We start from the raw sequence: 12,161 nt of genomic DNA on the forward strand, positions 1-12,161 counted from the left end.
TAGATGGGTTTTGAAATGTTCGTTTTGAGTTACTTGTTAAGTTACAGTTTTCTGGTATTACTCCAAAATTTAAGGTAAAACAAAAAAATGTCTATGCTTGTTATCTTGAGAAGACTTAATATTCCCGTTATAGTACAGTACTTGCAGGTAAGAACACCTTTTTTAAAGTCAGTGAAAGTTTTAGCAACGAAACGCCAAAACAGATTAATCTAAAATTTAACTTTTTAAAATTAATTTTTATAAATTTTTTTGAATGTTTACTGCCGTTATTTCTGTTTAGTTTAGTTTAAATATCGATAGTTTCGATGAATTAAATCGACCGAGCTTTTTGTGGGCCAAATTGGCTTAGACAAGTGCAGCCACACTACTTTTGGCCGTCTTTGCCGACACTATTCCAAATTAATTTATTTGTTATTGTCGCTCCGTTTGGTCTCGTTTCCCAAGCAATCCGCGATGTCCATCTACGCCGACGTTCCAAAAGGACCCGCCATCGAGGTTTTCGCCCTCACCCAGGCCTTCAAGGACGACAGCCATCCCAGCAAGGTCAATTTGTCGGTGGGCGGTAAGTGATAAGTTCTATTTCTCCCCCCCAGGATGAAGTCCATACATATATGTATGAACATATGTATATAATAGGTATGAGCAGCTATGTGTGTATTGCTTGGCCGGCTGTACGTGTGTGCTGCTCAATTTGCTATCATTTGCTAGCTTGCTAGTTGGTTCGCCCTTGCAATTCGCCACCTGCCACCCGCCGCCCCTCTGGAACGCTCGTTTCCGCTGCCACCCAACAGGCCACTCTGCTGGAGGTCATTTGGAAGTCAATGTCGCATATGAATTGCACAGATTTTCCATCCTTTTTGCTTTCTAATTAGTTGGCTTACAAGCAATTGTGGATTTCGTGTGTGCAAATAATGCAAATACTCTTTAAATATTACGACGTATTTGTTGGTTACTTAGTTACATATTTTGCTTAAGCCATTTTGTTTCACCTGGTAGATACCATGCCAAATGTTTTACAACAAATAGCATAAATAACTAGCTCTTTACATAGCATTTTAAATATATTCGATTTCAAATCGGCATCCAATTTTCTTAGTAGGGCATTTCTCTTGCGACTTTCTTCTCCGTTCAAATTTCTTTCTGACGTCAGCTAACACCGCATTTATATATTGCCCATTTATTTGTGAAGCGGATGATGATAAGCCACTTGGGTTTGGTGGTCTTGGCAGGTACTCCACTACCATCCATTGCCTCCGATTCATCCAGCCAGCAGCAATCTAAAGAAACGACAACAACAATGTGGCCGGCAGGTCGTCCAAGAGCAATGTCGCTGATTTGGACGGGGACCACTTCACCTTTTCTATATTTATGGATGTTATTGCATAATTTGAATAACAATTCCCACCAGCAGACTCGCTGATTATTGTATTTTTGTTTTGTTCGGACGACGAGAGTCATTAACCCTTGCTCGTGTAAATGATTATGCCAATTTATTCGACTTATTTGTATTTTATCGGAATTGGGATTAATAATATATTCAACCCATAAATCAGGTGAAAAACCTTATACTTTAAACTGAACTCAGATCCGATTGGGTTATTATAATAACAAGATACATGAGCATATATGTTTATCATTCTCATTTCCGTCAATTTGTTGTCGCCATGACTTGTTTATCGCGCTTTCGCTTTTTTTTACAATGCTGCAAAAGTATAAACATTACCAGACCAATTCATCCAATTGGTTTCGAATATCCCGACGCCAGTGTTTTTCAGTTGAGCCAATAAATAAATAAATTGGCCTAGGAACAAAGCATGGAAACACTATCAAATGGCCTTTAGCAATGCGTATTGATTAGGCTTGTTAGGAGAACTCAGATAAGAACTGTGCATTGTACGGATTTCAGCACTTTGACCCTTAAACTCTTGAGCAATCATTGGGTTACTCATTTGATCTTTCGACCTTCTTTCGTTCACAGCTTACAGGACAGATGCTGGAGTTCCCTGGGTTTTGCCTGTGGTGCGCAAGACCGAAATCAGCATTGCCAGCGATGAGGCTGTTAACCACGAGTATTTGCCAGTGACTGGTGAGTAAATGCAAGCTTTCCATCATTAGAAATCAGTAATTAAGTGATTCGGTTTGGCAGGACTCGATACGTTCACCAGTGCGGCCACGGAGTTGGTTCTGGGTGCTGATTCACCGGCCATCAAGGAGAATCGCGTAAGTTGGAGTCTCAACTTGAAAATGTTTACTCTTTTATTAAACTACATTTTTCTTGTAGGCCTTTGGGGTGCAGACCATTTCGGGCACGGGTGCCCTGCGTGTTGCCGCTGATTTTCTGCACATACATCTGAATCGCAATGTGGTTTACTACTCGAACCCCACATGGGAGAATCACCACAAGATCTTTAGCGATGCCGGCTTCACGACCCTGAAATCGTACCGGTACTGGGACCAAAACAAGCGCCAGTTGGACTTCAAGAACATGGTGGCCGATCTGAACGAGGCTCCACCCGGCGCCGTGATCATTCTGCACGCCTGTGCCCACAATCCCACCGGCATTGATCCCACCCAGGAGCAGTGGACCGAGCTGGCCGATCTGCTGGAGAAGAAGAAGCTGTTCCCGCTGTTCGATTCGGCTTATCAGGGCTTTGCCAGCGGTGATCCTGATCGCGATGCCTGGGCCGTTAGGTACTTCGTGCAGCGTGGCTTTGAGCTCTTCACCTGCCAGTCGTTCGCCAAGAACTTTGGCCTCTACTGCGAACGTGCCGGCAACCTGACAGTGGTGCAAAAGTGTGCCGGTACCAAGCCAGCGATTCACTCCCAGCTGACGTGGATCGTTCGTGGTCAGTACTCGAATCCGCCTGCGTACGGCGCTCGCATCGTTTCCAAGGTCCTTAACACACCGGAGCTGCGCAAGGAGTGGATGGACTCCATTCAGACCATGTCGAGCCGCATCCGCCAGATGCGTACCGCACTGCGGGACAAGCTGGTCGCCTTGGGCACACCCGGCAACTGGGACCACATTGTCAACCAGATCGGCATGTTCTCCTACACCGGTCTCAACGAGAGCCAGGTACGCGTGCTGATCGACGAGTACCACATTTATCTGCTGAAGACGGGTCGCATCAACATGTGTGGCCTGAATACGGGCAACATTGAGTATGTAGCCAAGGCGATCCATGCCGCGGTCACCGGGCCAGGATCCAACGCTGCCTGTCCTTGCGACAACAAATTGTAATCGTGGCAAATTACCCGCTGGATACATACATACGTACAACGACTAGCTACAATGTACATATATTGGGCATGCGATTAAGGAACCCCGAAGCTGGATCACAGATGTCTGCACCATCGGCATTTAAATCAAATCAACACCAAATGCAATTACTAAACGTTTATACGCGGCTTTTACACGGATATACATATATTATACACCGGAAATTAATGTTCCACATTGAAGTAATTAGTTTACAAAAATTACGCACTTTTAAAGGCCGTCGAGGATTGGTTAAAAAATGTTTAGCTTAATAACGTTTATTGACCTGTGTGTAGTAACTAGATAAACCGACAATAACATTACTGAAGTATTTAATCTGTGGGGTGTTTAATTCTTTTTTGGGATCGTATTTAAATGGAAAAATAATTTTTTATTCCAAACATGTTGTTATCGTTCGTCATGACTTAGTTTTTCTTTATAAAGAGTATAGTTTCAACAACATTTTACAACTTACTTAAATAGCTCAGAAACATCTTTAAATTTGTCAAATAAATAATTAGTTTATTGTTAATAAACTTTTGAAAATAAGCTCCTTATGCCAGCACTGCTTGACGTCAATCAATTTATCGATTAACAGTCAGCTGTTTACGCCTGCCAACTGCCATCTCTAGACTTCAAATGTAAATTTAACGAAATTAGCAAAACATCATAAATATTAGGCGATTTTGAGAGATTTTTCAATGGCAGGTACAAATTATCTTAAATAATGCTTAAGTTTTGGTCAATAATTAAATGATTTTTGGCAGACGATCCAAACAAACCCTCTACCTCGTCGAAAACTGAAGATGCTCCCCTGTTCCCGCCCGCAAAACCTGGAAAAGGAGTTGACTATGGGACAAACAACACATTGGAGCTGCTGGAGCGGATTCCCAGCCAGGTAGTGGATCTCAAGCTGGACGAGGTGCTGACAGCCGTCAAGGAAGTGGATAAACTTTGCGACTATCCGCGGTGCAAGACCAAAACCAGCCTGATGGGCCAGGACTGCCAGCATTGCAGGAAGAGATTCTGCTTCAAGCACGGACTGCCAGAGGTGCACGGATGTGGCGAGGAGATCAAGCGGGACGAGCGCAAGAAGTTCCTGCATCCCAAGCCGGCGAAAACCATCAGACAGGAGGAGGATGTGAAGCATGCGAAAAAGCGTCTGGATGCTAAGCTGAAGGAAATGCAGTTGGGACGAACTCAAAAAGCCACCGGGGGAGGTTCCAAAAAAAAGAGCGGAAAATAGAAGAAGTAGGATTGTGTTAGTTTATTAAATCTTAAAAAATCCAATGTTCAAGGTGTTTAAAATAATATCAGTTCGATCAAAGTGCTATTCAATATGGTGTTTTATTTAACAAAATATATGTGTAGGTCTATCAAATTGCTCTCTAGGACTGCTACTTCCCGAATTTCTTGCGCTGATGGATTTGTCCTCATTCCAATGGACTTGCGTATTAATCATAGATTGCGACTTCTTTGGCACACAGGATTGTATTATTAGCTTAAGCTAGTTCTCTGGATATGCTCCTGATATTCTCATTGATACCCTTTCTTTTGCACAGATTTTCCTTTTAGATCAGCAACTTCTGTATCCTCCTCTGCTCTTCCAAGCAATCTCCTCCAGAAACTGACGAAGTAGGGCAACGTGGGTTCTATATTCATGTATATGTGATTCCGAATATTCTTATATTATTATTATTTTATTTTATCTTATCTAATAATATCTTATTATTATTTTGCGCATAATTCACTTCTATACTATACACTAAAGTTTCTCAAATAATTCAAATGCTTAAAATGAAATGTACCCATGCTCAAGAAGATTGCCAAACAAACATGAAGTTTCAATAATATTGAACACGTAATGCAATTAAGCTTTACTTAAAAGTTATTTCATTTGTTTTTAAAAAGTACAAACCGTTAGAAAGCCATGCAATATCAAGCCAGTGTGGCAACTCCCCGCGGCGCTGCCACCTGCCGACAGCCAGCTGTTGCTCACAAGCTGATGAAACTTAGCCGCATTTGCAAGTGCAGAAGCGACTGGCTGTTTATACGTGCGCATATATAGAACGAAAAGATAATGTCGAAACGTGGGCAACCGGCGTGGCAAGCTCCCAAGGCGGCGGATCGGCCGAAGCTGAAGCTGTTCAACAGCCTCACGCGGCAGAAGGAGGACTTCGTGCCGCTGGACGGAAACAATGTAACGTGGTATAGCTGCGGACCCACCGTCTACGATGCCTCCCACATGGGGCATGCCAGGTGCGTTGGACGCCACATCAGCATTAGGGCATTTAATCTTATCTTCCCCATACGTACTACACAGATCTTACATTTCCTTCGACATTCTGCGACGCATTCTGTCCGACTACTTTGGCTACAACATCCACTATGTGATGAACATTACGGACATCGACGACAAGATCATTAGGCGTGCGCGGCAGAATCATCTCTTCGAGGCGTACGCTGCTGAGGCGCAGAAGCTGCCCCTGGATGAGCTGCTGGGTCAGCAAAAGGAGGTGCTGCAACGGTTTCAGGATACATGCGCCAAGAATACAGATCCCGATAAAAAGATTATGCTCGACAAGACACTGCAGCGCATGAACGATGCCGTGGAGGCACTTACCAAGGCGGTTGGCAAGGGCGTGGAGCCTGAGATCTCAGAGAAGCGGCTGCTCTACCTAAACGAAGCCAAGGACCCAATCTCCGACTGGTTGGACTCGCTAAAGGGCGCGCAGATCAATGATAATGCAGTATTTGAGGCACTGCCACGCTACTGGGAAGACCAGTTCCACAACGACATGAAATCGCTGAATGTGAGTCATCGCAGTATTAACCAAAAATGAATCATTTGCTAATTTCATATTTAAAGATTCTCCCGCCAGATGTTTTAACTCGCGTTTCGGAGTACGTGCCACAAATCGTCACCTTCATTCAAAAGATCATCGACAACGGTTTGGCCTATGCCGCCAACAACTCCGTTTACTTCGATGTGAATGGATTTGACAAGAGGGACAAGCATCATTATGCCAAGCTGGTGCCAGAAGCGTATGGCGACACCAAGTCCCTCCAGGAAGGAGAAGGCGATTTGTCCGTCGCAGAGGATCGCCTTTCCGAGAAGCGTTCTGCCAACGACTTTGCCTTGTGGAAGGCAAGCAAGGCCGGAGAACCCTGGTGGGATAGCCCTTGGGGCAAGGGTCGTCCTGGCTGGCACATTGAGTGCTCGGCCATGGCCTCGGATATCTTTGGGCCCACGTTTGATATACACACTGGGGGTGTGGATTTAAAGTTCCCTCATCACGACAACGAGCTGGCCCAATCGGAGGCCGCTTTCAACGAGGCGGAGTGGGTTAAGTACTTCCTACACACGGGTCACCTCACCATCGCTGGCTGCAAGATGTCCAAGTCGCTGAAGAACTTTGTCACTATCCAGGAGGCTCTCAAGAAGCACTCTGCCACCCAGCTGCGACTGGCGTTCCTCCTGCACTCATGGAAGGATACTCTCGACTACTCAGAAAACACCATGGAAATGGCCACCCACTACGAAAAGTTCCTCAATGTAAGATAGAGTAGACTTCGGTTTATTTATATTTTTGATATAACCTTTATTTGTTGCAGGAGTTCTTCCTGAATGTCAAGGATCTGACGCGGCATGTGCTCTCCGAAGAGCCCCGCCGGCAGTTTGATGCCTGGACAGAAGTTGAGGCGGCTTTGCAGAAGAAACTCTCCAACTCTCAGGTCCAAGTACATGCTGCTTTGTGTGGTGAGTATTCAGAATATGGAAATGCCCTTAAATATATAATATTGCACTATCTATTCCCGCAGACAACATTGATACGCGCAGCGCCCTTGACGCCATTCGGGAACTGGTGTCCGCATCCAATGTCTACATTCGCGACAACAAGACTAGACTCAACAGTCTGCTGCTCCGAAACGTGGCCACATATATTACGGATCTGTTGCACGTGTTTGGCGCAATTGCTGGTCCACGCGGTGGCATTGGCTTCCCCGTCAGTGGTGGCTCGGGAGCACAGGCTGCCGGCGCGGATCTAGAGACTACGGTCTTGCCTTACGTTCAATCGCTAGCCGAATTCCGTAACTTGGTGCGTGAGCAAGCCAAAACCCTAAAGGCCTTTGACATCCTGAAGCTCTGCGATGATCTGCGCGACAATGTGCTGCCGAATTTGGGTGTGCGACTGGAGGATAAGGATGGTGGCAAGTATGCCGTGAAGCTGGTCGACCGCGACTCACTTTTGCGAGAACGGGAGGCGAAGCTGGCCGCCGAAGCGGAGAAGGCAGCTGAAAAGGAGCGCAAGAAGCAGGCGGCTGCGGAGGCTGCTGCGGCCAAAGAAGCCCAGCGACGTGTGAATCCCAAGGAAATGTTCCTTGCCGAAACCGAAAAGTACTCAGCATTCGACGAAAACGTGAGCGATATTTAAACCACTCATATCAAACATCTTTTAACATTTTAAAACTGATTATAGGGCCTTCCCACTCTCGATAAGGATGGCAAAGAAGTCAGCAAAGGACAGATCAAGAAGCTGCAGAAGCTCCAACAGCAGCAGGAACAGCGTTACAAAGAGTATTTGGCATCAATTAAAGAAGCGTAAAAACTGAGATCAGAGCCACCATGTCAATGATATTAGCATTTATCCGATTCGAAACCTTAAAGCGCACCTTAAAATTGTACCATTTAGTTAATGCAAGAGATTTCAGTTCCCAGCTTGAAGCAATCCATCTAATAAACTTATTTTTCTACGATATGATTATTTTAATTTTTATTTACAGGCCAGTTTCAGATTTCGAAATTATTGATTTAAAATCAAAATTAAGTCTACATATAAGCTGCCAACAAGTCGACCTACAACTATAATAATAACTAATAATAAGTCCAAAGAACGGACGTCAATTCAATTAATTGTTTTAAAGAATATTTAAACTATTCACATGGATTAATGAGTACCAATGCAAAGTCAAACATAAAACCGGACCTGCCTCCATTAGTTATCTCCATCCTATCTCAATGGACAAAATTGATATTCTAAGCGAGATCCAGATAAGTTGGCCTCTTTATCAGTTAAGCTATTGCTATGATATAATCGACTGCAACATTCGATTTCCATTAGAGTTGAGCGCTATCCCCACAAGTCTTTGGTATATCTGCATAGGTTCCCCTGGAATGTTGGACTCAACGTTTAGGACCCTTATAAGCTACCAATGTCATTGTAGCGCTTCAACTTGTCCGGGAAATTGTCCCTGAACAACACAGGGTCCGCTCTGAACTCCACCGTGCGGAGTGGCATGCGGCCGTAGATTTTGGAGAAGCGATCAATGCAAGCCGAACGTTCGCGCATGTGATTCAGATCGGCGGAAAGCATTTCCGTATTGGTGCACTCCGGGCACTTAAACTTCTTTCGAGGGGTTACCTTGATGGGAGGATTGTTGGTAATGTTGGCCACCAGGAAATTCATGGCAATGTCTTCGCAGTTCATGTGCTCATCCACCCAATCCTTGATATCCCCCGGCATGGCATGTGTGTACATATGACTCCAGTACTTGTGATGGAAAGCAGCGCCGGTAAGAACCATTGATATCTGGTTCGTCCACTCCGATTCGTAGTGCCAGCGCATTGTAACATTTTCCCAAACATGAATTCGACTGGGAAAGCCCACAATGTGATCGGGAAACTCTCGCCAAACTTCATAGCTATGAAATAAACGAGATTAGTCATGGTAGATATTAAATTACCACTTATAATTTACCCAAAATCCAACTCATCAGTGGTCAGCATTATGATGTCATCGTCTATGGTTAAAATAGCTTCCGTTTCGATTTCTGGATATGGATAGAATCGATTGGATAGCTTGTTCTCCTTGGTTTGACGAATTTTCAGTGGCTTCGATATAGATGGAAAGGTGGATACTATTAAATAAATATAAGTGATTATTACTATTATTGCGATGAATGACTTTTGATTAACTCACGGTGTGGCGGCGACTTTTTCTGATTATTCCAGATCACTAAAATGCTTTGCAAGGATGGCACCACCGCAAGCTTCTGAATCAGCAGGAAGAGACTCTCCACGCGATCGTAGGTAAGGATGACAGCGGTGAAACCCTGTGACTTTGGTGCCAGCGAGGGCAGGAACAGGGGATTGAAAGTGGAACGGGCGTTGGTATCAATGGTATTCCACTGGCGACTGCTACGTGCTCGTAGAGGAAAGATCCGACTCTCCAGCACTTCAAGAGCAGTAAGTGTCACAGTCTTCAGATCCTTAAAGTACTTGGAAAACAACCACTGCACTTGCTTCTGCATTTCAACTATTTTAACACTCGATATTGCTTTTAGCTTTTGCATTACGGAATGAAGTTCGTTTTCACGTATACGAACGGAGGCCAGAGACCAATCAATCACATCTTCGAAGGGTAGCACATAGTTGTCCACGGCAATGACAGGAATACAGTGCTGAGACATAATCTCAACCAGATCGGGTTGACCCATGCGAAGACTACGGCCTAGCAGACAAAATTTACCGCGAGACAGCAGCCGAGGATACTCTAGTGATTTGTGGTGCTGCGACAAAGGGCAGCGCATTGTGAGATCCAAGCTCTCGCAGGCTCCCAAAAGAAGCAACTGCTCGCTGTTGGCCAGAGATACCTCCCTCAGAGTCCGTAGAAAGCGCGGAAGTATGTTCAGCTGGGCTACTACCAATAGGAACTTCCTCTGGGCCGTCGCATGCGCATGTTGCCGCACCAAGCGTGGACTCCACACAGGAATGGCGACATCAAAGCCCGGCCGATAAGACCAAGAGTCAAAACCACCGCCAAAAATGATGGCATTATCCGTATTCACGTCCAGCACAGTGTTATAGGATGGAGCTCCACCGGGCAGCATGTTAAAGATGATGTGGTTGGCTCCACGATCCCAGAAGTCCAACGAAGCCAACGCAGCGCCTGCCAAGTGCTTGTCGAAGACATTCTGGTTCAGCAGATCCAAGCTGGGCAGAAAGAGGCACGCCTCGTTCGGATTGGACGTGTAGTAGCGACTCTTAAGCACCGCCTCCAGTATCTGGAAGTACTCGCTGGACAGGGTGGTGGCCGTTTTGTCGCTCTGCTCGTCAACAAACTCCTGCAGCGGATAGATGTAGACCTTTAGGCGGTCGTGTTCACATTTGTAGATGTTCAGACAGTCCCAGAAGGTGCAGTTGACATTCCGGGCTCGCTGTTCAGCCTCAGCATTCACGGCGATCTCCTGGATGTGCTCCAGGTCAAGGATCAGCGTGTGCGAGTCCCTTTTCCCGTGGAAGAATCCATCTCGCGGGCTGCTGGAGAGATCCCACAGCAGGAAACCCGCACAGAGGGCCACAATCACCAGAAGCCCGTAGGTCAGGCAGTTAAGAATCTGTTCCCGGGGATTGGTGTGCGATATGGCCCGTGACTGGGTCACAAAACTCAGCAGATTTTTTATTTTCGTCATTTTATTGCAATTTTCACATATTGTTCTTTTCCTCTCTTACTCCAAAGAAGGCATGACCGTATTTCGGGCAACCGAAAATGCTGATATGGCAGTGTTGGCTATAGACTGTTAATAATATAAACAAATACAGTTGACTCGATAAATAAATAAATATATTTTTGAAATTACGGATTTTTTTTTGTATAACATTTTATTTGAGTTTTTATGACTATTTATCTAAAAACATGTTGCCAATTTTTACCCACTGTGCAAGCCTCAGCTTTTCTCAACACTGCAAAAGGTTTTATTGACAACATTGGACTAAACCAATAAGTTCATCAACTGCTTGGCATTACTCTTTGGACTTTAAAGTAAGGCCCATCTTGGTAGCCTTGATATCGCAGCTGGGAAGCTGTTTCTTTAGACTGGCTGCTACGGCCTCCATGTTCTTCACGAAAATCATGTCGAATATGAGCAGTTGTCGCAGATTCTTGAGCTCCCCGATCACAGCAAGACCGGAATCTGTGATGTTGTAGCAACCGGAGACCTGAAGTCGCTGCAGTGAACTGCTAATGTGATGCAGTCCCTCCAATCCGTCGTTCTCCAAGTGCTTGCAATTGTGGAAGATGACTGTGTCGATACTCTTGCAGTCCTTCAAGTGCTCCAGTCCTATTTTCATGATTGACGAATTGGACGCGTCCACCACTTTTATGCAGAACTGTGTGTTTTCTCCAGGCAACGAGTTGTAATCCTTCCACAGCCTGGAGGGAGCCTCCACAAATCGCACTCCGCCGCCGTTTTTAATAATCCACTCGGCGCACAGGCGGTTGGCACCCACTTTTGATAGCCGATCCGCGTCCACCTGGTTGAAGGCGACAGCCACATAGCCCCAGATGCCTCGCTGATCCTTGGGATCCCTAGCGAGTAGCTGCGTTATCCTGGGCAGCTTATTTAATAACAACATTTTGGCGATAGACGGATCAGCTGGGCTCGTCCGTTGTTTTGCAACACTTTGTTGTGGGATGCCAGTTTGTCAATTTGGAAAGAATTAAAACGTTTTCGTACTGAAACTTCATTTTGCTTAACTATTTCCATGAATACAGGTATACTTGACAATTATTGCATTGCAGAGTTTTAACAACTTTGCAAGGGGAAAGCGCAGCATCTTCAAAGTTTACAAAAATGTATATTAACATAATGTAAGGAACATAATGTAACGGTCCCTTATCTGTTACATTGCTGGCCGGCAAAAGGGGAGTATTTTACCGCACTTTTTCTAAATGGCATCAGGTCGTAAATAATACACATTAATTAAAATCAATAACTTAATAATTATTGAATTAATACAGTTATTTAAGTGCAATGCAGTTGCATTTTTAAGTTATGTGTCAAAAGAATTGATGATTATTTAGTACATTTTGTGTGGTTATTTCTAGTAACTTTTCGCTGC

The 12,161-nt window shown here is 44.8% G+C and overlaps 5 protein-coding genes across 5 annotated transcripts; 3 read left to right on the forward strand and 2 right to left on the reverse strand.

The window, feature by feature from the left end:
• The first annotated feature begins 9 nt into the window (after positions 1-9).
• LOC122612611 (aspartate aminotransferase, cytoplasmic-like) lies at positions 10-3,595 on the forward strand. Its single transcript, XM_043786345.1, has 5 exons — positions 10-147; positions 445-562; positions 1,979-2,086; positions 2,147-2,220; positions 2,282-3,595. The coding sequence occupies exons 1-5, from the start codon at positions 88-90 to the stop codon at positions 3,239-3,241; spliced, it is 1,320 nt and encodes a 439-aa protein (XP_043642280.1). The 5' UTR covers positions 10-87; the 3' UTR covers positions 3,242-3,595.
• A 232-nt stretch (positions 3,596-3,827) lies between these two features.
• On the forward strand, positions 3,828-4,597 carry LOC122614310 (DNA-binding protein SMUBP-2-like). The gene is made up of 2 exons (XM_043788864.1): positions 3,828-3,967; positions 4,027-4,597. Exons 1-2 carry the CDS (start codon positions 3,961-3,963, stop codon positions 4,503-4,505), a joined length of 486 nt encoding a protein of 161 aa, XP_043644799.1. The 5' UTR covers positions 3,828-3,960; the 3' UTR covers positions 4,506-4,597.
• A 648-nt stretch (positions 4,598-5,245) lies between these two features.
• LOC122613323 (cysteine--tRNA ligase, cytoplasmic-like) lies at positions 5,246-8,019 on the forward strand. The gene is made up of 6 exons (XM_043787449.1): positions 5,246-5,518; positions 5,583-6,072; positions 6,129-6,815; positions 6,875-7,019; positions 7,082-7,680; positions 7,741-8,019. The coding sequence occupies exons 1-6, from the start codon at positions 5,340-5,342 to the stop codon at positions 7,864-7,866; spliced, it is 2,226 nt and encodes a 741-aa protein (XP_043643384.1). The 5' UTR covers positions 5,246-5,339; the 3' UTR covers positions 7,867-8,019.
• A 31-nt stretch (positions 8,020-8,050) lies between these two features.
• On the reverse strand, positions 8,051-10,794 carry LOC122613292 (exostosin-2). The gene is made up of 3 exons (XM_043787396.1): positions 9,241-10,794; positions 9,019-9,178; positions 8,051-8,962 (listed from the first exon to the last, which is right to left on the reverse strand). Exons 1-3 carry the CDS (start codon positions 10,730-10,732, stop codon positions 8,461-8,463), a joined length of 2,154 nt encoding a protein of 717 aa, XP_043643331.1. The 5' UTR covers positions 10,733-10,794; the 3' UTR covers positions 8,051-8,460.
• A 102-nt stretch (positions 10,795-10,896) lies between these two features.
• LOC122614195 (ATP synthase subunit s, mitochondrial-like) lies at positions 10,897-11,780 on the reverse strand. Its single transcript, XM_043788717.1, has one exon. The coding sequence runs from the start codon at positions 11,673-11,675 to the stop codon at positions 11,064-11,066; it is 612 nt and encodes a 203-aa protein (XP_043644652.1). The 5' UTR covers positions 11,676-11,780; the 3' UTR covers positions 10,897-11,063.
• Positions 11,781-12,161: the final 381 nt, after the last annotated feature.

The sequence above is a fragment of the Drosophila teissieri genome, chromosome 2R (genome assembly GCF_016746235.2).
Source record: "Drosophila teissieri strain GT53w chromosome 2R, Prin_Dtei_1.1, whole genome shotgun sequence".
NCBI classification, from domain to species: Eukaryota; Metazoa; Arthropoda; class Insecta; order Diptera; family Drosophilidae; genus Drosophila; species Drosophila teissieri.